General features: G+C 52.0%; 1 protein-coding gene and 1 pseudogene across 4 annotated transcripts in view; one reads left to right on the top strand and one right to left on the bottom strand.

Moving 5' to 3' along the window:
* The window catches only part of ESRRB (estrogen related receptor beta), a gene marked incomplete at both ends in the record, with an annotated part of 103,454 nt that overhangs the window by 41,603 nt on the left and 38,835 nt on the right, over positions 1 to 23,016 (bottom strand). For 2 of the 3 annotated variants that reach the window (XM_079768664.1, XM_079768663.1), the window contains one exon: positions 13,083 to 13,492. In XM_079768664.1, the coding sequence (XP_079624790.1) occupies positions 13,083 to 13,492 (410 nt within the window). Of the gene's footprint in view, positions 1 to 13,082; positions 13,493 to 23,016 lie in introns of those variants that run through there. The other variant, XM_079768662.1, reaches the window with a different exon arrangement.
* On the top strand, positions 6,110 to 9,356 carry LOC307097568 (large ribosomal subunit protein uL11-like; annotated as a pseudogene). Its single transcript has 3 exons — positions 6,110 to 6,136; positions 6,569 to 7,008; positions 9,247 to 9,356. The product of its transcript is annotated as a large ribosomal subunit protein uL11-like (transcript).

Genomic DNA, 23,016 nt, shown 5'->3' with positions numbered 1-23,016 from the left:
GGCCGGGCAAAAGAGAACTTTTCAATGGCTAACTCTGGATCATGGAGGGAGGAGGGAGAATGGCTAAGGCCAGGGACAGTTATTTTTCTTTTTTTTTCTTTTTCTTTTTTTTTAAATATATTTTATTGATTTATTACAGTGAGGAAGAGAGAGGGATAGAGAGTTAGAAACATCGATGAGAGAGAAACATCGACCAGCTGCCTCTTGCACATCCCCTACTGGGGATGTGCCCGCAACCAAGGTACATGCCCTTGACCGGAATCGAACCTGGGACCTTTCAGCCCGAAGGCCGATGCTCTATCCACTGAGCCAAACCGGTTTCGGCAAGGGACAGTTATTTTCATTGTCAAGTTTACACTGCCATTTCCTTCTTAAACTTGTGTGCATGCATTATTTTGACAAAAGTTAAAAATTAATTTAAAATTTACATTTAAGAAATTGTCCCACTGCTCCTCAAGAACGACATCTGACCCCCAGGGCAGAGCCTACCAGGCCCTTTGTGAACTGGCCACCTCTGACCAGTCCACCCTGATCTCCCCCTTCATAGGCCCCCAGTTTGGAGGCCCCCAGAAACCACATGGACCTCCCAGCCCTCACCCCTCCCTCTACCTGAAACTCCTCCTGGCAAACTCTTCTACATCCTTGCAAGCCTCAAGTCTCACACTTCATTCTTCCCTTCCCTCTTCCCAGGTAAGCTCACCTGCTCCTTCCGGTTTGCCCCTACGGGCCTCATCCATCACCCACCTCCCCCGCCACACACCTAACACAGCTAGCTTAGTGCCTCACAACCAGGGTTTCGCTTGTTGCCCTCCCTTCTGAACTGTGCGCTCACTGGAGAGAGAGGCCACTAGGTCTTTCCTGTTTGTATCCAAGTACAGTGGCCGGCACCTGGAAATGCCTGCCGATCAAAGCAAATGAACTGAAAGCAAAAACCCCACCCACAGAACCCTAGAATTCAAAGGCGACCTCCCAGGTGTCAAAGGCCATCCCTTGCCCTCGGTCCTCCCTGTCCTGGTCCTTCCTGAAGCCACGGACACCCCTCACACCGCTTCAAACCCACTCCTCTCTTAGACGCCACCTCGCTTCTCCCTGCGGGGCCTTGCAGCATCTCTGACCGCCTCTCTATTTATCACATCGAATCCAAGATGCTTTGGGTGATAAGACTGCAGCATTATTTTATGTATCACTAAGAAAGAAAGAAAAAACTGCCAATCAAACCAGGACTGTGCTTCCTTGCCACTGGCATTTTCATTTCTGATTAAAAGAGCTCTTTGAGATTTAGATACAAGTTTGATCATATAGCATGCTTGTGCTTACATGAAAGAGAAAATAGGGGAAAGAGAATCATTTTGTTGTTGTTGTTGTTGTTAATCCTCACCGGAGGACATTTTTTCCCATTGATTTTTCAGAGAGAGAGGGAGGAAGGGAGGGAGGGAGGGAGGGGAGAGAGAGAGACATCCGTGTGAGAAAGACACATTGATTGGTTGCTTCCCTTGAATGCCCCAACTAGGCCAGGGATGGAACCTGCAACCCATATAGATGCCCTTGACTGGGAATCAAACCTGAAACCCTTCAGTGCATGGACAGACGCTCTAACCACTGAGCTACCAGCCCGGGCTCTCTTGAATCATTTTTTATCAAAGCCATCATTTTCCTGTTTTCCTTCAGGATCGTCCTCTCTGCTAACGAGGGAGCTATGCTTCTAAAGCGTGTCCATTGCTGCCCCGGGGTTTCCTGCCAGGTCACTGGCCCCTTCCTGCAAGCTTTAATGTGCATGTGAGGGCAGTGACAACCACATACAGCTGTCACCTAGCAGACAGTACACAGCCGACTCAGAGAATGTGCATCTGATGAAATCTCTAGGTGGGATATAAAACTGAAACTCGTGAACACAAACAGCAGTGTGGGGGTTGCCAGAGCGAATGGGGTTGGGGGAGTAGGGGGTCCTAATAGAAGGTGACAGGAAAAGATTTGACTTTGGATGGTGGGCACATGCTACAACATATAGATCTTGTAACATAGAAACCCACCTGAAACCTATATGTTCATGTTGACCAATGTAAACCCAATAAATTTAACTAAAAAAAAAAAAAAGGAACTGATGAAATCTGGTACTTCTCAGTCTCCTTCAAGACTCCTATACCCCCCTCCCCTCCCCCTTCCTCTCACAGGGCCCCTCCTCCTACCCCACCCCACCCCCTTCCCCCCCTTCTTCTGAACAGCTTTCCCAGAAACAAGCTCTCCAAGAGGGCATGTTCCCCCCACCCCCACCCCCTCAGATTCAGCAGGTCTGGGAGGAGCCAGAAATTTGCATTTCTAACAGGGTCCCAAGTGAAGCCTGAGCTTGGGCCTGGGGACCAGGCTCTGAGAACCACGACCCCCCAAGAGCACATTAGGCCCCATTTCCAACTCTCCAGGGTTAAGTCCTGTGAACTGATCAAACTCAGCACGTGCCCAGCTTTATCCGTGGCCCCCGCCCCTTCCTCCCTGCCTGACCCCTTCCACCAGCAAAAGCTCCCTTTCTGGGTTCCTTTCCCGGATGGCCTCACTATCTCCCCAGGAGCCGAGATTAGGAATCTAGGAGCCAGTATTCTTTTGATCCTGACTCCACTGTCAAAAGTCTCTGGAGCCTGCCCTCCCCTTTAACCTTCGGCCACTGTCCCGCGTGGGGCCTTTCTGAGTGGACTGGGAGCCACATCTCTTCGCTGGACAGTTAAGTCGCCTCCTCACAGGTCTCTCTGCCTCCAGGCTCCCCCAAATCCAGACCATCTTCCCTATCACTGCCAGACCGTCTTGCTAAAAGGAGATTTGGGCCCAGCCGGTGTGGCCCAGTGGTTGAGTGTGAACCAGGAGGTCACCGGTTCAATTCCCAGTCAGGGTCCAGACACGTGCTGGATTGCGGGCTTGATCCTCAGTGAGGGGCGTGCAGGAGGCAGCCCACTGTTGGTGTTTTTCTCTCTCTCTCCCTCTCCCTTCCTCTCTCTAAAAGAAGTCAATAAATTGATTTTAAAAAAGGAGATTTGTTCCATTCCCTACTCAAAAACCTTCAGTGGCTTCCTGTTGCCAAGCATAAAAAACAAAAACAATTGCTATTCCTTTATTGGTTATCATACACCAGGCACAAGGCTAAACATTTTACAAGTGTGTCTCATTTGACGTCTGCAACAGCATTCTGGGAGCAGGAACTATTTATTAGCTCCATTCGCCCCGTTTTCTTGACAAGGACTTCAAGGCCCAGAGAAACTAAAGAACGCGCCCAAGTTAACACAACTAAGAGATTGTTCGGCTGGGATGCTGAGCCAGGTGAAGCGGCCCTCACACTGAAATATTACTCTATATTCTTCCTAATGCTATTGGAGAAACAGAGGCTCTTTCTCCGTTGCTCGTGGGCGTGGGGTTCTTGGGGTGCCGCTGGAATAAGCATTTCCAGAGGCCCCATGGGAGGACGAGTGGTCTTCATTTGCGTGGAATTATATTTTTGGATTTCCCAAGTCCCATTTCCCTTAATCCGGTCCTGGAAGGGGTGCAGCTGGGGAGTTAGCAGAGCTCAAAGCAAAGCCAGCAGCCAGAGAGTTTCCGTGTCCTGGGGGAGCTGGGCCCGATGCAGCATCAGGCCAGCTATGGCCCATGAGTGAGGTTTGCATGGCCGCGAGCCAGGTGGGCGAGTGCGTGCTTGACTCCCACAGGCCAGGAGTCAAGCAGAGCAAGTCAAGAGCAAGAGAGAGAGAACTCCTTTGTTTAGGAGATTAAATACACTGAGTGGCCAGATTATTACAATCTCTGAACGCATAATAATCTGGCCAGTCAGTGTATATCCTATATAATAAAAGGCTAATATGCAAATTGTCCCCTCGACCAGGAGTTCGACCAGCAGGCAGGCCGGCCAAGCGCCCATGCCCACCACCCCCCACCCCCGCCCTGGCCAGACTGGCCGGACCCCACCCATGCACGAATTCATGCACCGGGCCTCTAAGATACACACACACACACACACACACACACACACACACACACACTGAGTGGCCAGATTATTATGCATTCAGAGATCATAATAATAATCTGGCCACTCAGTGTATATTAAATCGTCCTGTGCTTGCAGTAGCCATGCCTACTCTGGCCAATGACCTGTTCCCAGGAGTCACTGATGGAAAGTACCTTCCCTATTTTACCAGACTTTACTGGGCATGTCTATAAATTTGGCCTGCCCTTTGCTCCTTTTCTGTGAAGACGGATCTCGAGAATTCTCGTGTTTTCATATTACACGGTATTTTACAAAGTCTCATACCTTAAAAAGATATTAGCTTGTAAGAACACGTAATAAATAACTCCAAAATGCAATGGGCATTTAATTTTAAGGGGTGCCTTTAACATTTATGTAAAACGTCTTTTGTACTCGTTCAATAGAAACTTATCTGGCCACTGGGTAAAGCTAGCAATAAAACTACTGGTCTGCAATGTGTTAATTAATAGCCTGGTTATTGCAACAGTAGCAGTAACACAGCCTAGGAAGCCCTTCTACATCCAGCCCGCACCGCTTTCCCAGCCCAGCATCTACCCCTGGGCACCCCTTCCTCAGCCAAGCACGTTCACCCTCTGGGCACTGCTCTGGCTGTTCTTTCGGCCACACAGGCTCACTTTCCCTCCTGCTTAAATGGCCCTTCCTCTGGGAAGCCCTCCAGGCCCTCTCTGACCTCTGTGTCTCCCCTGACTTGCAGGTGGCTGTGCCTCTGAAAAGAGGAATTGTGATCTGTTCTTCCTCTCATTCCTTCAGGGCCCTCCAGACAGCACCCAGAGTTTGTGGGTTTATTGACTCTCTTTGTATAGATGAGGAAACTGAGGCCAGAGGGCCCTAATCCTTGCCCAAGGTCAACCAGCTGGTGAGTGGTACCCCACTCCCAACTTTCACCCACTTCTGGCTTTGTCTCTGTTACAACCCCCCCCCCCCCCAATTGTCTTGTGTCCCCTGGGGTCCTCCAGCCTTATTCTCCAGGACAAAAGGCCTGGAGGTGGTCCAAGGCAGAATAACCCATCAATCATCGCCCTGCCCCTCTCCACAGGGAGTTTCCTTCTAAGCCTGCATCTGGGCCCCAGGTGAACAGAGGCAGCAGTGTGCCAGGGCCGCCGTCTCACTAGCTCCTCCACGTGTAAGTCACAGACCCCGGAGCTGCTCCAGGGGCCTCCCAGTGACCTGCGAAGTTGGCCACATGCCCTGGGAACCCGGGGAGGGTACAGGTTGGCTTTACCCTCTGACAGCCCCTTGCGGCCATGCATCCAGTGTCCATTTATTCATCAATTGCTTTCATTCCACCTGGAAGAAAATCCAAGGGTGGCACCCACATGGCCTGCGACTCCCTCCAGCCCCCTCTCCTTCCACTCTGCCCTCAGTCAGCCAGGCCGGCCGCACTGGCCTTCCTTCTGGTCCTGAAACGCACTGCTGTTTCCTCAGCCTGAACATGGTCCCAGGATTCTTTCCCATACCCCACCCTACCTTGAAAGTCACCTTCTTAGCACCTCTGCCCTAAATCTCCGTCTATGGGAGACCCCCTCTCTCAAATACCTTTCGTCTCTTTGGTTTTTCTCCTTGAAACACTTATCTCAGTCTGTCTTTGTGCTTCTTTTTTAAAAAATATATTTCTTTACTGATTTCAGAGAGGAAGGGAGAGGGAGAGAGATGGAAACATCAATGATAGGAGAAAATCATTGATCGGCTGCCTTCCGCACACCCCATACTGGGGATCGAGCCCGCAACCTGGGCATGTGCCTTTGGCCGGAATCGAACCTGGGACCCTTCAGCCCACAGGCCGACGCTTTATCCACTGAGCCAAACCAGCCAGGGCTGTGCTTCTTTATTTGTTAGCATGTTTACTGTCCGCCTTCCTCACTAGAACCCCAGCCCAGCAAGGTAGGGCCATTGCTCCATCTCAGCTCCCAGAACAATGGCTGGGACGGAACCTCTGCCGCATAAGCTCATGTGTAAGGCAGAAGCTTTCCCCACACCTTGTCCTTTAGGAAAGAAAGTTGCTTAACCCTTCATTCTTTAGGGGGACCCACATGGGAGGTGCTATGCCAACCGCTTTGTATTGAACAGCCCCCATTTGAGAAGACCGCAATGAGTGCCAGCCGCCCGAGGGAATCAGTAACGAAGGAAGGAAATTTTACACAAACTCAGTCCTGAGACTATGAGCTCGCAATTGCAGATGGTGTCAAAAGCAGTACAGACCTGATTGTGGAAATCATGACTGTAAACTGACCCAAATGAAAAAAAAAAACTGTACGTAAAATTTTCAGGGATAGCAGCTCAAGCAAGCTCGTAAGATCTCAAGTAACCGAAATGGGAGTGAAGAGAGCGCGCTCTAAGAGACTGGTTCAAAAGTAGCCCGAAAAAAAAAAAAAAGTAGCCCGAGAGAAGGCCACGGCCCTGCCGGCAAAGACTCCTGTGGCACGTTGGGTGAGCCTTGCTTTACAGTGCGCGGGTGGGGGAGGGTTAACAAGGGCGGTGGACTTCCGGCTCTCGGCTCGGAGGAGGCTCACGTGCAACTTTCTGGGGTCGTCCTGAATCTGGGTTCAGCCGGCACCAGCCGCCTCCACTACCCCGCCCCTGAAGTTCAACCCTAACGAAATCAAAGTCGTATACCTGAGGTGCACCGGTGGGGAAGTGGGTGCCCCGCCTGCCCTGACCCCCAAGATCGGCCCCCTGGGCCTGTCTCCAAAAAAAGGTGGGTGATGACATCGCCAAAGCAACCGAGGATCACAGTGAAACTGGCCATTCAGAACAGACAGGCCCAGATGGGAGTAGTGCCTTCTGCCTCTGCCCTGGTCCTCAAAGCCCTCAAAGACCCGCCAAGAGACAGAAAGAAGCGAACACACAGCCGATCGTTAGCTAGAGAGCTCTCTGGAGCCATTATAGAGATCCCGGGGACGGCCCGGGCTGCCGGCTGCAAGGTTGATGGCCGCCACCTCGTGACATCATAGATGGCATCAACAGTGGCGCAGTGGAATGTCCAGCTAGTTGGGAACCGCAAAGGGAAACGTTTTGATTCAAGATCACCTGACAACCAGAAAACGGGGAAAAATGGCGGTGGTGCCCGCAGAAGAACGACCCCGTGAGGACACAGTAAGGAAGCAGCCGGCTACAAGCCAGGAAGAGAGGCCTCCTGCCCTGGGAACTTGATCTTGAACTTACAGCCTCCAGGACTGTGAAAAAAACAAATGTCTATTGTTTCGATAAAAAATAAAAATGTGAGTAGGAAAGGTTTTCCAAAAAATTTATCGTTTTATACAGTGTGACTTAAACTATGCAATAGAGCAAAGGTTCCCATAGTGTGATGGATGCATAGACGTTTGACTATTTTATCTAGATCTCTAAAAGTTTATATATACAAACAGGCCAAACTTCTTCGGTGTGTCCTCATCGGGAAAATGGGGGGGATCACTTTGGGGATCGCCTTCTACTCAGACACATTGACAATTGCCTCTGTGCCAGGGACTGTGGGCGGGTGTGAGGCTCAGTGAAAAATCAAAGTACATATTAACGCTGTTCCTTAAAAGCATGCAACCTTCTTGGGCACTTGGACAAGAAATTGCAATAACCGTACAATGTGGTAAGTATTGCTGGGGTGCTGGGAGATTCCCAGGAGCAGCCAGGAGGGGCGCTACATATGTCAAATGAGCGGAGGAAGTCCGAGAAGGCTTCCTGGAGGAAATGCCAAAAGATCTAATGGACAAAAGGAAGGACTGGAGGTTGGGACAGGGAGCAAAGAAAAGCCTGGAAGATTATGTGCGAAGTCTAAGGCCGCAAGGTCAGCGTGGGGCAATCCCAAAGGGGATCCTCAGTCATGTGCTGGAGCTTTGATTTCACCCAAACAAGACAGAAGAGTGGCGTGTTCAGATGTGTGTTCAGAAAGGTCTCTCTGGCAGCACTGAAGATGACAGACTGGGAGGGGGGTGGGCCTGGCAGCTGAGAGAGCATTTCAGAAACCGTGGCAGTGGGTGATGGCCTGGGCAGAAGCAGGGGGGATGGAGAAGCTGTTGGGTTGGAAAGGTGGGGGGTGAGAGGGGAACTACAGGGAGCAGGAAGCAAAGTTAAAGGAAAGACCCATTTCTGGCTTAAACACTGGAAGAATGCATCGGTAATGACCTGGGAACACAAGGAGAAACACTTGATGGCAGAGACTTAGCTTCTGATTAGGACCTGTTGCATTTGGGGTGCGCTGGGACATCCCATGGAAACGTTCATTGATGCTAAAGGGCTGGAACTCAGGGAGAAGTTGAGGGCAAGAGCTATGGAATTGGAAGTCATCCCGATTCCAGAGGCAGTTGAATCCGTGGGCAGGAGGAGATATTAGGTGCATCAGCAGAGACTTATAAGGTGGGACAAGAAGTGAGGGGAGGCCCTGGCAGGTTTGGCTCAGTGGATGGAGCATCAGCCTGCGGACTGGAAGGTCCCAGGTTCGATTCGGGCCAAGGGCACATGCCTAGGTTGTGGGCTTGATCCCCGGTAGGGGGCGTGCAGGAGGCAGCTGGTCAATGATTCTTATCACTGATGTTTCTATCTCTCTCTCCCTCTCCCTTCCTCTCTGAAATAAATAAAAATATATTTTAAAAAAAAAAGAAGTGAGGGGAGGATATATTTAAATATATTTAAAAAAAAAGAAGTGAGGGGATACTGGAAACTGAAAGTTGAGGGGAGAGATATATTTTTTTCTAACTAGAGATACTAGGGGTATTTAAATGCTAATGGACAGAAAGAGAATGAAGAGTGTGCAAAGAAGATAAAAAGAGAGGAGATAATGGTAGGAGGGTCTCTGGAAAGAAGGGAGGAGACAGATTCAAAGGCTGGAAGGGTTGAGCCTGGGGGAGGAGACAGCTTCCAGCAGTGCATGGGTAGCTATAAATAACTATGCAAATCGTGAATGCAAGATACTGCAGATGTGGGAGTGTATAGGTTTGGTGGCAACCAGCTGAGCAGTTCCCCTCCCCGGCTTCTGGTTTCTCCACAGAGCAGGGGGCAGGGTCATTGCTGAGAATGAGAGACTGACAGGGTCCAAGGAGTGGGGCTTAGAAAAGACCCCGCGTGGCTCCTCCATGTTCCCCTCACCACGTCGGCACGCGTTACAAAGGCTTTCGTTACTGTGGGGTCCGTTTCACAGGCCAGATCTGGCGCTCAGCCCTACGGTCCAGAGGCTGACGGCCAGCCACAGGCAGGGGCTCCATCTCCAGGGGCAGACTCCCATTGCTCCAGTTCAGGAACCCGAGACAGCAGCGCACTCCAGTCCAAGGAGAAGCTGAGGGGCCTGGCCAGCAAGTTCACTCCGAGCGAGCAGAAGGCCTGCCGGAAACTACGTCAGACCCCCTGATGAGGTCAGACCACCGGAATGTTAGATCACCGCAGGCTGGCCCCAAGCTGACTCCCTTTCCCCAGGAGAGGTGCCTCAGCCAGGGCTGCCTGAGTCTATGCCCCCAGGGCTGCCTGAGTCTACGCCCCCAGGGTTGATCAAGCCTTTCGGTGGGAATTTACCCCTCCCTCTCCCCCCCCCCCCCCCCCCGTAATCCAATCAGGTGGGGGGTTCGCTCCTTTGGGTTCCTTCGGGAGGGTGCCCTTTTTGGCCCTCTCAGAGCTCATCTACTGTGGGTGTCACCAGCACCCCTAGCAGTGACAAGAAACTCCTTTTCATAGCAAAGAATCCACAGGGAACGTTGTAACAAACACTTCACCTCTAAGCCCCTTGAGGGTGTGGGGGACTGCATCTCCCCGGGTCAATGCCATGCTGCAAGGGAGTGCACCTTTTATCTGGGAAGGGCCAGATAGTAAATGATTTAGGCTCTGTGGCCTGAAGGTCTACATCGAAACTACTCAAATGTGGCTTATTGCCTCATCAAAGACTATATGTAAATAAACAGGTGTGGCTGGTCCCAATAAACTTGATTTACAAAAGCAGGTGACCAGCCCGCAGGCTGTATTTTGCCCACCTTCCCCCCTCCCACCTCACCCCCCACCCCTGCCGCAGCGCTAGCAACCTAGCACAACCAGGCACACAGTCAGTGTGTAGAGAAGGCATGACTGAGGCCTACCTCCCTAAATCTATCATGATAGCCTTACTTCTGCAAAATTTCTTTCCATATTCGTTAACCACTGTATTTGAGCAGATTAAAGTTACCTACAAGGGAGGTGGTAGGTGTGAGCCAGCAAGATTTTCAGAGCTTTCCGAGCATTCTGAGTATTTGTACATGGATCATTCTATGACAAGACGTTGAGCGTTTTAAAATACCCTTCTTGATTGGGTGGTTGCTTAGGAAACTGCCCAGGGCTATGCCTGCAGACGGAGACGCTCTAAGCAGGCATAACGGCTCTCTGCTTCCCCTGCAGTCCCATCCTCAGAGGGGGGACTCAATTAAAGCCCGCTCATTACAGGTCGTCTCTTCCCTCTTTTATACTTTCCTTAGTTTTTCCACAACCATTATGTTCAGAAACAACAAAATCAGAATCTTTGTTAGAACAAAGGCAAAGAGTTGAGAAAAGAGCCTTGGCGTTTACTTCTCCCTGTTCTAGATGGAAACCTGTTTCTGGTTATAAACGGGAAACTCGTCTCGTGAGAAAGAGGGGAGAGCCGTTCAGTTTTGATTACACTCAAAGGCTGCTGTTTGTCTTTGACTTCTCGGAAGAGATGGCTATCCTGTTCGTGGGAGCAAATAATTAAGACTGTTTGCGGATCCTTCTTGTGGATTTGCTAAGGACATTCCCAGTACCCGTCCTCTGTGGAGTGTAATAGGGTTTCTGAGTCCACACCAGCCTCTGCCTTCAGGACATCTGATGCAGAGCTCTCCAGCTCACTTAGGAACATGATAGAGAGAAGAAAATGCAATTGTCTCCTAAAAAGCAATTTTTCAAAAACTGACCTCCAAGAGTAGATCTTATATCAAGATCACTTCCCGATTTGGGAAGAAAAGAATGCTAGTTCAGAAACTTAAAATGGTTTCAACACCTTATGTTTGTTTGTCAAATATCTGTTGGTATCGATTAGCAATCAGACTGGAGGTTTCCAACCCTGGCTGAAGCAGGAGACTTAGAACCACCAGCCAAGGCTTTTCAAATCTAGAGATGCCAGGGCCCGCCCCGCCTAGACTTGGGGGTACAGAGCTGGCAGGGAGCAGATGCATTCATTCACTGTGCTGCAGACTGGCACAAGGCCTGATGGGAACGTGCTCCCAGTCAATATTTGCTAAAAGAAATTGTATCATGGCACCTTCTGGGGAAGGTTCAGGGAAACAGAGTCAGGAGTTTTCCCAAAATTTACTTTTGACTGTTTTACTCTTTTGCACTGTTTGAATTTTTACCATATTCATTTTTTAAAAAATATTTTTATTGATTTCAGAAAGGAAGGGAGAGGGAGAGAGAGATAGAAACATCCATGATGAGAGAGAATCACGGATCGGCTGCCTCCTGCACGCCCCCTACTGGGGATCAAGCCCGAAACCCTGGGCATGTGCCCTTGACCAGGAATCGAACCCAGGACCCTTCAGTCTGCAGGCCGACGCTCTATCCATTGAGCCAATCCGGCCAGGGCCATATTCATTTTTTTAAAGAGTTCCTTTTATTAAAAAAAAATACATGCTATCTAAAACTAAAATAGCTAAGATAATTTAAATCCTGTTAAGTCAAAGTAATTATAGTTTAAATATATGTAACTATAAAAGCTTGCTCTGTAAGGTAAAGCAAATTAATATGTCCTGCTGTCATAGTAACATATGTCTTCAGTGATACTGTAAAAGAGAAAATAATCCTCATAAACATTTATTTCGTGCTTACCAGGTGCCAGTGCGTAATCTAAGTGCTTGATATATATTAACTCACTTAATCCTGTTTTATCAGCTCTCTGTGAGGTCCGGACACTCTCCTCTCACTGAAGGTGAGAGAGGAACTGAGGCCCAAAGCATTCAGCCATAAGGCAATGAATGGAACCGTCTGACCCAGGCGCCCAGGTGGCTAGCCACTGCACCACACAGTATCAACTCATATGCAGAGTTGCAAACATGACCAAGCTTACTGCCCTCGATTGGTTTAATAAATAGGTTGTCATCTGAAGAGATCTCAACAAGTAAATACTTGTTGACTGAATCAACGGAGACTCATCCCAGGGAAGGCGGGCCTGCCTCTTCCAAAGGGGGAGTGGGGGGAAGGGCTCCCTCATCCAGGGCCAGGGACAGGACAGGGGCCCTGGTTCCCCCAGTCTGCTTTCAGTGTCTGTGCCAGCGGCCCGTTACCAGCCCATCTCAGTGACCGGCAGGAGCCGGCCTTTTTGTCCATCCTGCCGCCAGCACCTGGAACAGTGCTCAGAAGTTACCAGGTGGGGTGGATGAAGCAACTGCGCTACCACGGCCTGGTGCTCCCGTTTACCCCGCCGTCTCTCTGTGCTGGGCCTGGGCCTTGGACTTGATAACAGCCCATCATCATCCCCAGTTGAACTAGGGGTCGTTTTGCAGAGGGCACCCATCAGGGCTCTCGCACACCTTCACCAGAGTGGTTTGCTCCAGAACCCATGGAAAGAGGCAGCCTCCCCACCGCCACTGGGCTGTGACTCAGCTGATATGCAGATGCCCCAAAAAGCCTAGAAGACAGGCCACGCTGGGGCCCGGACCGGGGCACGTCTCCTTGCTCGGTCAGCCTGAGCCTTTCCCATGAAAACAGTCATATTTCACTTGTGAAATTAAAAAAAGAGAAACCCTTTATAGTTCAAGAGGCCTGCAACTGCAGGGTAAATAAGGCAATTTCCCCCCCAAATCAGCTTTTTTTGGGGGGCACACACTTGACATTGTTTCCCATCCCGGCGAAAGCACACCCGTGGTAAGACACCCTGTGGGGTTTGGGGGGTTCTGGGGCACCATCTCGGGGTGCATGCCATTTTAACAACAGTCCCCGAGTGAGAGTCCTTATCCAGACTCGTAGCATGAGGAAACCCCAAAGACAGAAAAGAACGCCCCCAAACCTCTGCTCCCAGCACTCAGCCCTGACCTGAGGGATCACCAGGCTTCCCGATGGGCCACAGGCCAGGCACCCCTCCCGCACCCCTCCGGCGCCCACGCACCTTGGATGGTCCTCTTGAAGAAGGCCTTGCAGGCCTCGCAGGAGGCCACGCCGTAGTGGTAGCCGGAGGCAATGTCCCCACACACGAGGCACAGGCGCTTGGGGATGGAGTTCAGCATGAACTCGCACTTGATGGCCTGGTCCTCCATGATGACACTGCCACAGTCCTCGTAGCTCTTGCGACACGGGGTGCCTCCCAGCCCGGCGCCTACAAACATGGGCGGGGAGTCCAGGCCGTTGGCTTGGGGGCCCAGGGCCAGGCCAAAGCCGCCGCTGGCGTCCGAGGAGCCGCTGGGGCTGTGGTGGCTGAGGGCATCGATGCCCGAGGACGGGCTGGACGGCTCGGTCTTGATGAAGGAGCCGCAGCTGGAGCTCAGGTGCCGGTCGTCCGCGGACATTCTGTTCAGCAGCCTGTGGACAGAGGCGGGGAGTCAGATCTGCGCACGGCCCGAGGTGCGACACGGCCCCAAGAATTAGCTCTGGGCTCCGGGCACCGTGGGTGGGGCGGCTGGGAGGGGCTCTATGCTAAGGCTTCAGGGAGATAAAATTGGAGAAGGTCAATTGGACCTGAAACCACATAGCCTAGAGCAAGTTTCCACCATGACACTCCCAATCCCTAGAACATTCTGAAAAAAAAAAAAAAAAACCCACGATTAATCAATTAGCTTCAGGTTAGGCACCCAGTCCTGGGCAAACTGCTGGCTTGAGGGTGACCAAAAAAGGTAACAACTTGGCTAAAGTATTTGGCCAAACTTTCTGCACAAGAATAAAACATGGTGGCTACCCTTGAAAGTGTGGGCATGCCAGGCCCGGGACCAGACACCCCCTTGGTAACCCACCTTGCCCGATCCCACTGGTGCTTCAGGTAAGTCCAAGCTTGGAGCTTCCCCGGCCCACCACCATCACCAGGATTGGAACCAGACCCCCGGCCAGGCCAAGAGGCAGGGCTTGTGGCCAAGGTCCCAGCTAGACTGGCTGCGCTCTGGGCTTTGCCACTGGCCCAGGGCACATGGGGAGGGTGGCTCCAGGCCCCTCTCCCATTGCCCTGCCTGGCACCCGAGCAGGCAGGCTCCCGCCCAGCCCCTCCCCCATGGACACTGTGCTTCCATCAGGCAGTAAAAGAGAACCTTCCAACCCCAACCCCATGCATCCTCAGCTGTTTTTAACTTTAGATTTCAACCCTTAAGTGCCCCTGCCTCACCGGTGGAGTCAGGGGAGCATTACCAACGTGACAGGAACATTAGGAAGCATCCAGTTTCCCATAAGGAGAGCCCCTCCTCTGAGACCCTGTGGGGGATGAGCCCCCTGCTGGGGGGGGGGGGTGAGGGGCCGGCCGGTGTGACCCTCCCGCAGCCCAGCTCCCAGGATGAGAGGAGGGGCCTCTGGATGGGCTGGAAAAGCTCACAGCGGGAGATGGCGTGCATTTAGGGAAGCTCAGCTGCAGCCCATGCTCAGGCCCTCAGGGCCAGGCAGGATCTGGAATCAGGAGGCTGGCAGGGTCCAGCTGGCCCTCGCCTGGCCTGGCCATGTGGAAGAAAAGAGGAGACCAAGGCTGATACCCGAGGAGCAGGTGGCAGGGAGGAGGGAGAGGTCCTAGAGATGGTAAAGGGCTGGAGAGGTCAGCAGTACAGCCCATGAGTGGCAAGATGGCTCCAGGTTGGGAGGGAAGGTCTCAGTGCTGGAGGGCCCACTGCGGGGGGCGGGGGGCAGCCACTCCCTCCAGTGTTGCTCAGAGGGAGCCCCTATTTTCTGAGCAGCCTACTAGGCAAGGGGCTGGTTACCATCTGGGGAAGGGGCCGCCTTCTCACCCCACAGAGCCCACCCCCACAACACCCACATCCCCAAATGCTATCTCCCGATGGGGAGGAGCCTTCATTGTCCCGGCGCTCTGAGTTCAGAGTTAACACACCTGCCAAGGGGCCGTCCCAGGCCTCTACACTTGAAGATGTCTGGAGATAGGGAAGCCATTGCCCTAGAGACCGTTCTAAACAGAAACTGGGCGCTGCAGGTACAAAGATAAACGGTTCCGACTCTTAAGAGGTTTATTGTTACTATTTTCAAACAGGTAGTGTTTGAAAATAGGGGCTCCCTGGTTTATTCCAAATAACCACTGAGTCCTCAAGTCCTTGGAGCCCCTCTCCTACAGGCCCCAGGTTTCCCTACATGGGCAGAGGGTGCCCCCATCCCTGGCTGGTGCCCTGGGCTCCCCACAGCCACCTGCTTCCCCTCCACCTCCAGCGGGTCCCGTTTGTCCTCAGGAAACGCCGTCAGCCTGGCAGGGTGTATAACCAGGCAGAACACCTGCCCGAGCAAACACAAGCACCCCTTTGGGTCCCTTCCCACAAGGCCCTTGCACAGGGCAGGCAGGGAGAGCTGACCAGGTGCCTGTCCTTCCTCACCCCCTCCTGCCCACCGCTGTAGGCTCTGCCATTCACGGGAGCATCCCAGGCCCACCGTTACCAACCCTGCTGGGTGAGGCAGCTCCCAGCCTAGCCCTCCACCCGCCCTCCCCTAGAGGCCCAGAGATCCAGGCGATACACTTGACGTAAACAGTAATTATGGCAACTACTACTTAGTGAGCATGAACTATGTGCCACCTGCTGCAGAACTGTCCTGGGGACGTACAAGAAGCATGTGCCTGAGGGAAGGCGGAGAGCCCTGCAGCCACTCCCAGCGGACAGCAGCCAGTGTCCCCGCTCTCGTCCCCCAGCCTCCTGGCTCAGGCAGCCCTGAAGGTGACCCAGGGCCGGCAGTCCCCTAAGCCTTGGTTTCCCCTCCTGACCCTCTCTTACTTTTTTTAATGTTGTTTTGTTTGTTTTTATTGATTTCTGAAAGAAAGGAGGGGGGGAGAGAGAGAGCGGGGGGGGGGGAGAGAAACATCAATGATGAGAGAGAATAATTGATTGGCTGCCTCCTGCACACTCTCCACTGGGGATCGAGACTGCAACCCCCGGGCATGTGCCCTCCCTGGGACTTGAACCATGACCTCCTGGTTCATAGGTCGATGCTCATCCACTGAGCCATGCTGGCCGCAGGTCGGGCCTGACCCTCTCCTTCTTGGTTCAAAGCTTCTGCCGTGGGCGGTGCAGCCCATACGCGCCCTGTAAAGACCCTGCCTCCAGACCCACATCAGAGACCCTGGGGCGGAGAAGGAAGCAAACTTGCCCAGCCAGGGTTGGCAAGGAAAGCTGTGCCAATGTGATGCTTGAGTCCCAGCCAAGGGGGACTCTAATGATTTCATCCTTTTTTTTTTTTTAAGCTATGTTTTTACTGATTTCAGAGAGAAGAAGGGAGAAGGAGAGATAGAAACATCCATGATGAGAGATCATCATCCATCGGCTGCCTCCTGCACGCCCCCTACTGGGGATCAAGCCCGCAACCTGGGCAGGTGCCCTGACTGGAAATCGAACCATGACCTTTCTGGTTCATAAGTCAACACACAACCACTGAGTCATACCAGCCAGGCTAACGATTTCATTCTTGCAACGTTCTCATATTTGTGATCATTCTTTGGGCTCCACTAGAATGTCTTTTCCAGAGACAGTCAACCTATATTTCAGGCACCTACTGTGTGCTAAGTGCTAGCCAGATAATGGGAACAGGATAGGCACACTCCTCGACCTCAGACACTCCCACGGAAGGACAGGCACTAAACAAACACAAATGTGCAGAATTCTAGGAAGGGGGGGTGGATACAACACCGACGGAGGCGGGGAGGGGGGCGGGTTCTGCGGCGCCCCACCAGTCTTGCTCCATTCATTCAGATCTGACCACTGAAACCTTCTCCACACATTACCAAATGTTCCAGGGGGCATGTGTGTGTGCAAAGTCACCCCAGTTGAGAACCACTGACTTAGATGTATGAGGGAAGAGGGTATAGAAACTGAGGGTTGGGCAAATGGATGGGGCTGTGATGTCAGAAATCGTGGACGTGGGAGAACCAGAGAGGTCTGAGTGTGGCGGCTTCCAGGGGGTGGAGGCTGAGGTTCGGGAGGAAAAAGAGCAAGAGAAAGGGAAGGAAGGGGGCTGGGTCAGGGAAGATTTCAGGGGCGGGACCAGGTGGCAGGCCCAGGAGGGTGTGGCTGCAGGAAGAGTGTAGCCTCAGGACTTGGGGGAGGTGGCTGACACTCGATCTGGGGAGGGGAGTCAATTTGGGCCCATCATCCACAGTCTGAGACCCAGTTCCCAGCAGGGTGGATGGCTATTGACTCCATGAGCGGGGACAGATGCCGCATCTCAGCAGCCTCTGGAAGAGCAGCGGTCCGTGGTTGAAGCCCCTCCAGGCATCGCTTTCCCTGCCATCCATCTCGGAACAGGACATAGCGCTGGCCTCGATTCCACCGCCTCTGATAGGACAGGGCCTCCTCCCGCCCCACCCCACCCTGCCCTGGCCCTCCTCATGCCAGTGCAGGGCCCTGGACCCAGAGGAGCCTGAGCTCCAGGGGTGCCTGAGCTGACTGGGGGGCTCTCTGCCTCTGCTGGACAGCAACGTGGGTTGAAGATTTTCCTAATGCAGAGACCTCAGAATCTTGGAAGATCTGCGTGAAACCCAAACTGCTGAGAGAGTCTCCCAGGGTCCCAGAGGAGGAGACATCCCAGGCTGTCACCACCAGACAACCATGAACTTCTAAGCTGTCATCCAGGGAACTAGGCCCCTCAAGGTGGCCTGCTGGCGGGCAGACAGCGGGAGAGAAGCTTCTGGAGAAAAGAGGGATGACCGGCCCGTGTCTGGCCTGCTCTCCTCTAAGGGGTAGTGTCCCCCCACCACATGCAGAGGGGCCCTCAGAGCCCTCTTTTTCGCTGGGGCTGCCCCTCTAAGAACAGCAACAAGCAGCTGAGCTCCTTACCGGTGATGAGCCTGCACTGTGGCATCAAACCAGCCAGTTCTATGACATGGTAGCTGTTCCCTTTGAGTCAACAGGTCACCCTCTCTGGGCCTCAGGGCCCACATCTGTAAAAGGGGCTCACACACAACACCTCCTTCATAGGGTTGGTCTGGGTGAGCATGAGCTAATGCAGGCAAAACGTATAGAGCGAGCTGGCGCCCAGCAAGCACTCGGAGGGCATTGGCTGCTGTTGTGGTTCTCCCAGGAAACCCTTTCCCAAAAAGCCGGCACCTGCAGGCCTGTGGCCAAACCCAGCAAAGCTCTTCCCTCAGCCAAGTCCCCAGATCTAGAATAGATATTTCCATAAGGACTTGCCATTTGCCGGGAGGGAAAGTGGTTGGCTAGGTAAATTAAGAGGATAAATGAGCCTGGCCGGTGTGGCTCCGCGGTTGAGCAGGTTGTGGGCTTGATCTCCAGTGTGGAGTGTGCAGGAGGCAGCCGATGGATGATTCTCTCTCCTCACTGATGTTTCAAACTGACTTTCCCCCTGAGTAGTCTGAATCACCTATTGTAATAAAGGGGGTTTTGTCACTACCGTGTGGTTGAAATCTTGCATGAGTAGACCCATTTCTCTGGACAGACACAGCAGCACAGCTGGAGGCGTGAACCTAAGTCCTCAGAGAATCTCCTGCCTGCCCTGGTGACTTTCAGATGAGGGGGGCTAAAGCCCCGAGAAGCTGTGACTCCCCCAAAGCTGCTAACTAGAGAGCCCGGCTGGTTGGGGGTTAGGGACACAGGGCGCTGGTGAGCTGCCCTGGAGAATGAGCTGGCTCAGGCGGCCCACCTGCCTGCCTCCATCTCGTGGTGGTTCTATTCCCTGGTCTCCTCAGTGAGACTTTCCCAACACTCTCTTCCTCTTTTCCTCTTGGGAGCCCCTCCAGGACCTGGGGCTGCCCAACGCCCCAATAGCAAACTGGCTTCAGTGACAACCTGCCTCCCCGCGTGCGCTGGAGCTCAGGCAAAAATCTGTAATTAAGCATCTTGTCGTTAGAAGGATTAGTCAAAACCGGGCTGGTCCCAGACAACTGATTGAAATCTCGTTCCACACAAATTACGGCACGGAAAATAATGATGGGTAATTAGTGCCTTTCAATCGGGGCTTTTTATCCATGATGTTCCAGGCTGCATCCATCATAATGAGGAGAGAGAGGCTCTGCCCAAGGAGGATGAGCTAACTGGACGCGGAGCGCCTGCCTCGGGACAGCGGGAGGGCCCACGATGGACGACCACAGTGGGCTCAGGCCCTGGCTCTGCGCCGTGAAAATCAGAAGACCTCCTCCACCCCCACCCCCTGGGGACACCTCGGTCCTCTCAGGGCCTTTATGCAGGACCCACAGGTACTTGGTGGCTCTCACTTTAGCCCTCTCAACCAACTCTGGGCTCTGACCACCCCAGAGGGTAGGTTGGGAGGAAGGACAGCATCACACACTCAGAAGATGCCCCAAACACACTTCTAGCATTCTTTCCTTCCGTAGCTATTGGAGAGCTGACATCTGTAAATTTATCTTAACTCTTCTTGAATCTGTTCTTATGCTCACCCTATACCAAGTACTGATATGCCATAAGAATCCCACCTCCTGTCATTGGTCCGATTCGGCAGTTTCCACATGGCATGTCATCCTCACAGTAGCCGTGCTGCTGGGCCTTGGAGCTTAGTGGTTGCACTTGGACTGACTGAGTTTGAATTCCAGTTCTGACCCTGAAAGTTATTTAACCTTTCGGTGCCTCAGTTTCCTCATCTGTAAAATGGGGGTAATAGTTACCATATTCATCTCATAGAGTGATTAGTGAGTCAATACAGAAAAGAGCTTGGAACAGTGCTTGGCATACAGGAAGCGCTCAATAAATAAATGTTAGCAGTTAGCAGTTCCTAGCACCCCTTTTTGGTAATGAGGAGATGGCTTCCATTCAGTCTCTAAAAATTCAATCCCATAGCAAGCAAGACTGTCTTACTCCCTCTCCTTCCATCATTCATCCATCCCTGCATCTACCTAGCTGCCCATTTAATCATACATTTGCATGCCTCTTTGCATGCTGGGACTTCCATCGAGAATGTCCCTTTTTAGGCAAAGAGACTCCTCATTCGGGCACTATATTAGAACCAACTATTAGAATTCACTAGCCCCTCTCCTAGAAGGTGAAATCCTACTCCAGCATTCTCTCTCTCTCTCTCTCTCTCTCTCTCTCTCTCTCTCTCTCTCACACACACACACACACACACACACACACACACACACACACAGCTCATACAGAAATCGCCACATTCTTATTCTTACAGATCTCCACCCACTGGCCCAGATGATGGACCCAGGGGTGTGCACCAGACCCAAGCAGGACCACTGAATCTCTCCCAGGATATCTGAGGTGTTAGGTCTGTCTCTCTAGGGACAGAGCAGTAAGATGGACAGCTCAAAGCGTGAGCAAGGTCATACTTCACACCTATGTGCAGCGAGGGAGAAGAACATGGAAGCTGGCAGCAGAGAAGGGCTGGCCAGGGGCAGAGTCCTGGGAGCAAGCCTTACCCATTGTTGGCAGGTGCTCACAAACCCCGCAGCACCTCTGCTCAGGTGAGTGGGAAGAGCCTGACTCCCTGACTCACACAGGGGGTCCTGATACGTAACCAGAAGAGCCACTCACACACCATCTCATTCATTTATGCCCTCCCTTCTTCCCTCCTCCTTTCATTGCCAGTTCTTGAATATCTGCTGTGTGGCAGACACTATTCTTCTCCTGCCCTCAAGGAGTGACAATTCCACATTTCATTGACTCTAAACTATACTATTTTTTTACATTTTAACATCTTATAATCAGAATTTATCTTGAATCAAAAGCATGCCAAAGCCCTAACTGGTTTGGCTGAGTGGATAGAGCGTCAGCCTGTGGACTCAAGGGTCCCAGGTTCGATTCCGGTCAAGGGCATGTACCTTGGTTGTGGGCACATACCCAGTAGGGAGTGTGCAGGAGGCAGCTGATCAATGTTTCTAACTCTCTATCCCTCTCCCTTCCTCTCTGTAAAAAAAAAAAAAAAATATATATATATATATATATATATATATATATATATATATATATATATTAAAAGCATGCCATAGTTTGATTTAATTTGTGGTTCCAAAAATAATAAGTGTCTTTAGCAATAGATGATGTCATAGATTCAATGAAATATAAAAAGTATAGATGAGACTGTAATGAGTTCACCAAGAGCAATTTCATTTTCTTCCTAGACATTAGAAATACTACATTTCCCAGTTTCCCTTTCTGTTAGCCCTGCCCAATAACTGGTCCTGGCCAATGGAATGTGGTCAAAGTGATATAAGCCACGCCCCCTTTCTGGCCCATAAAAATCTCCAATGGCACTCACTCGTGCACCCTACTCCCCATCTCCTTCTCTTTCTCCATTCTGCAGGCCACACAGGATCTGGGCAAAGGCTCCAGCTCCAAGGCCCTGGGGGATGGCAAAGCCACAAAATGGAAGGAGCCCGGGCCCCTGAACACCCTCACCAGAATGTTGAGTGGGCAAGATGTAAATTTACTTCTGCTGTGTTAAGCCACTGAAATACTGGGGTTGTGTGTAATAATAGCTAGTGGTACCCAAACAACCAAATAGTGCATACTGAGTGGCCAGATTATTATGATCTCTAAACGCATAATAATCTGGCCACTCAGTATATATATATATATATAAAAGGCCCGGTGCATGAATTCGTGCATGGGTGGGGTCCGGCCACCCTGGCCAGGGGGAGGGAACCTGCCTGCTGGTTGAACTCCTGGTCGAGGGGACAATTTGCATATTAGCCTTTTATTATATAGGATATACACTGAGTGGCCAGATTATTATTCGTTCAGAGATCATAATAATCTGGCCACTCAGTGTAGATTCAGTTAGTGAGGAGTGCTAAGGAAGGGGACAGATGACAGGTGAAGGAGTGTCCAGAGAAGGCCTCTCTGAGGGGGGACATGGAAGCAGAGGCCTGAAGAAAGAGAGGGAGGGAGGGAGGCACATGGGGAAAGTGCTGTGTGAGAGGAACAGCTGAGACCAGGGGAGGCAGGCAGGGCCCTCTTCCAGCCAGAGGCACTGAGACCAAAGGGCTTCTGGTGAGTCCCCATGGCCAGCTGGCCGCCTGCCTTTGGAGAAGACCCCAGCGATAGGGAGATCACTAATTCAGGAGGTAGCTTTTCCATCGTTAGGCCACTCAGATTGTTTAAAAAAAATAAATAAATAGCTCTTGTCAAGACCCCAAATATGTCTTCCCTCTGGAGCTTCCAGTATAATTTATACAGCTCTCCCCCTCCGGACCTACAGACCAATTCTGAGCCCTCTAGATTGGCGAAGATGCTCCCTGCTCCCTAGCAAGCCCTCTCCGCACCAGGATCCACACGTTCCCTCCTTTGAGAAGAATCCATCTGCTCCGCCTGTTCCTCCTAAAGAGCCTAAGAACCAAGCACAGCTCTTCCGGGGAGCTCTGACCAGCACAGAGCAGGACCGTGCTGACACCTCCCTCATCTTAGACACTATACTTCTGTTGATGCAACCCGAGATGGAATCGGTGTTTAAGGCCCTTGGCTCACACTGTCAACCTGCTCCTTGTGTGATCACGCCCTGGAGTCTCTTTCCTGTGTGCTGTTGGCGGGTCTTATTGCCACTTCCCCACGTGTGTTCCCACCGCCTGGCCATGGCAGTGGCCCTGTCTGTGTGGCCTATGCGCAGGAGAGATGACACAGGAAGCTTGAGGCTCCCAACATCCATTTCTCTTCCTGACTCAATTTTCCGGTCTTTGTGCTAATGGGCAACTGGGCAGATGACCAAGAGTCATAACTCGGTGGACAAGGTGGGAGCCTGGCACTGCAGCCACCTGGGACCTGCCTCTGACTCTGTAATGCTGATGACAGGGTGATGAGAAAGGCCTTCCGCTCTGCCGGGCACAGAACGATATGCATTCAGTCACCGGTTCCCTGCAACAACCTGTTGAAGTAGGTCCTTCAACATTTTCCCCATTTTGCAGATTAGGAAACTGAGGCTCAGAGGGTCTAACTATCTTGGCAGGGGTC

The sequence above is a fragment of the Cnephaeus nilssonii genome (assembly GCF_951640355.1).
Source record: "Cnephaeus nilssonii genome assembly, chromosome: 4".
NCBI classification, from domain to species: Eukaryota; Metazoa; Chordata; class Mammalia; order Chiroptera; family Vespertilionidae; genus Cnephaeus; species Cnephaeus nilssonii.
This window is presented reverse-complemented; position numbering and strand designations above follow the sequence as displayed.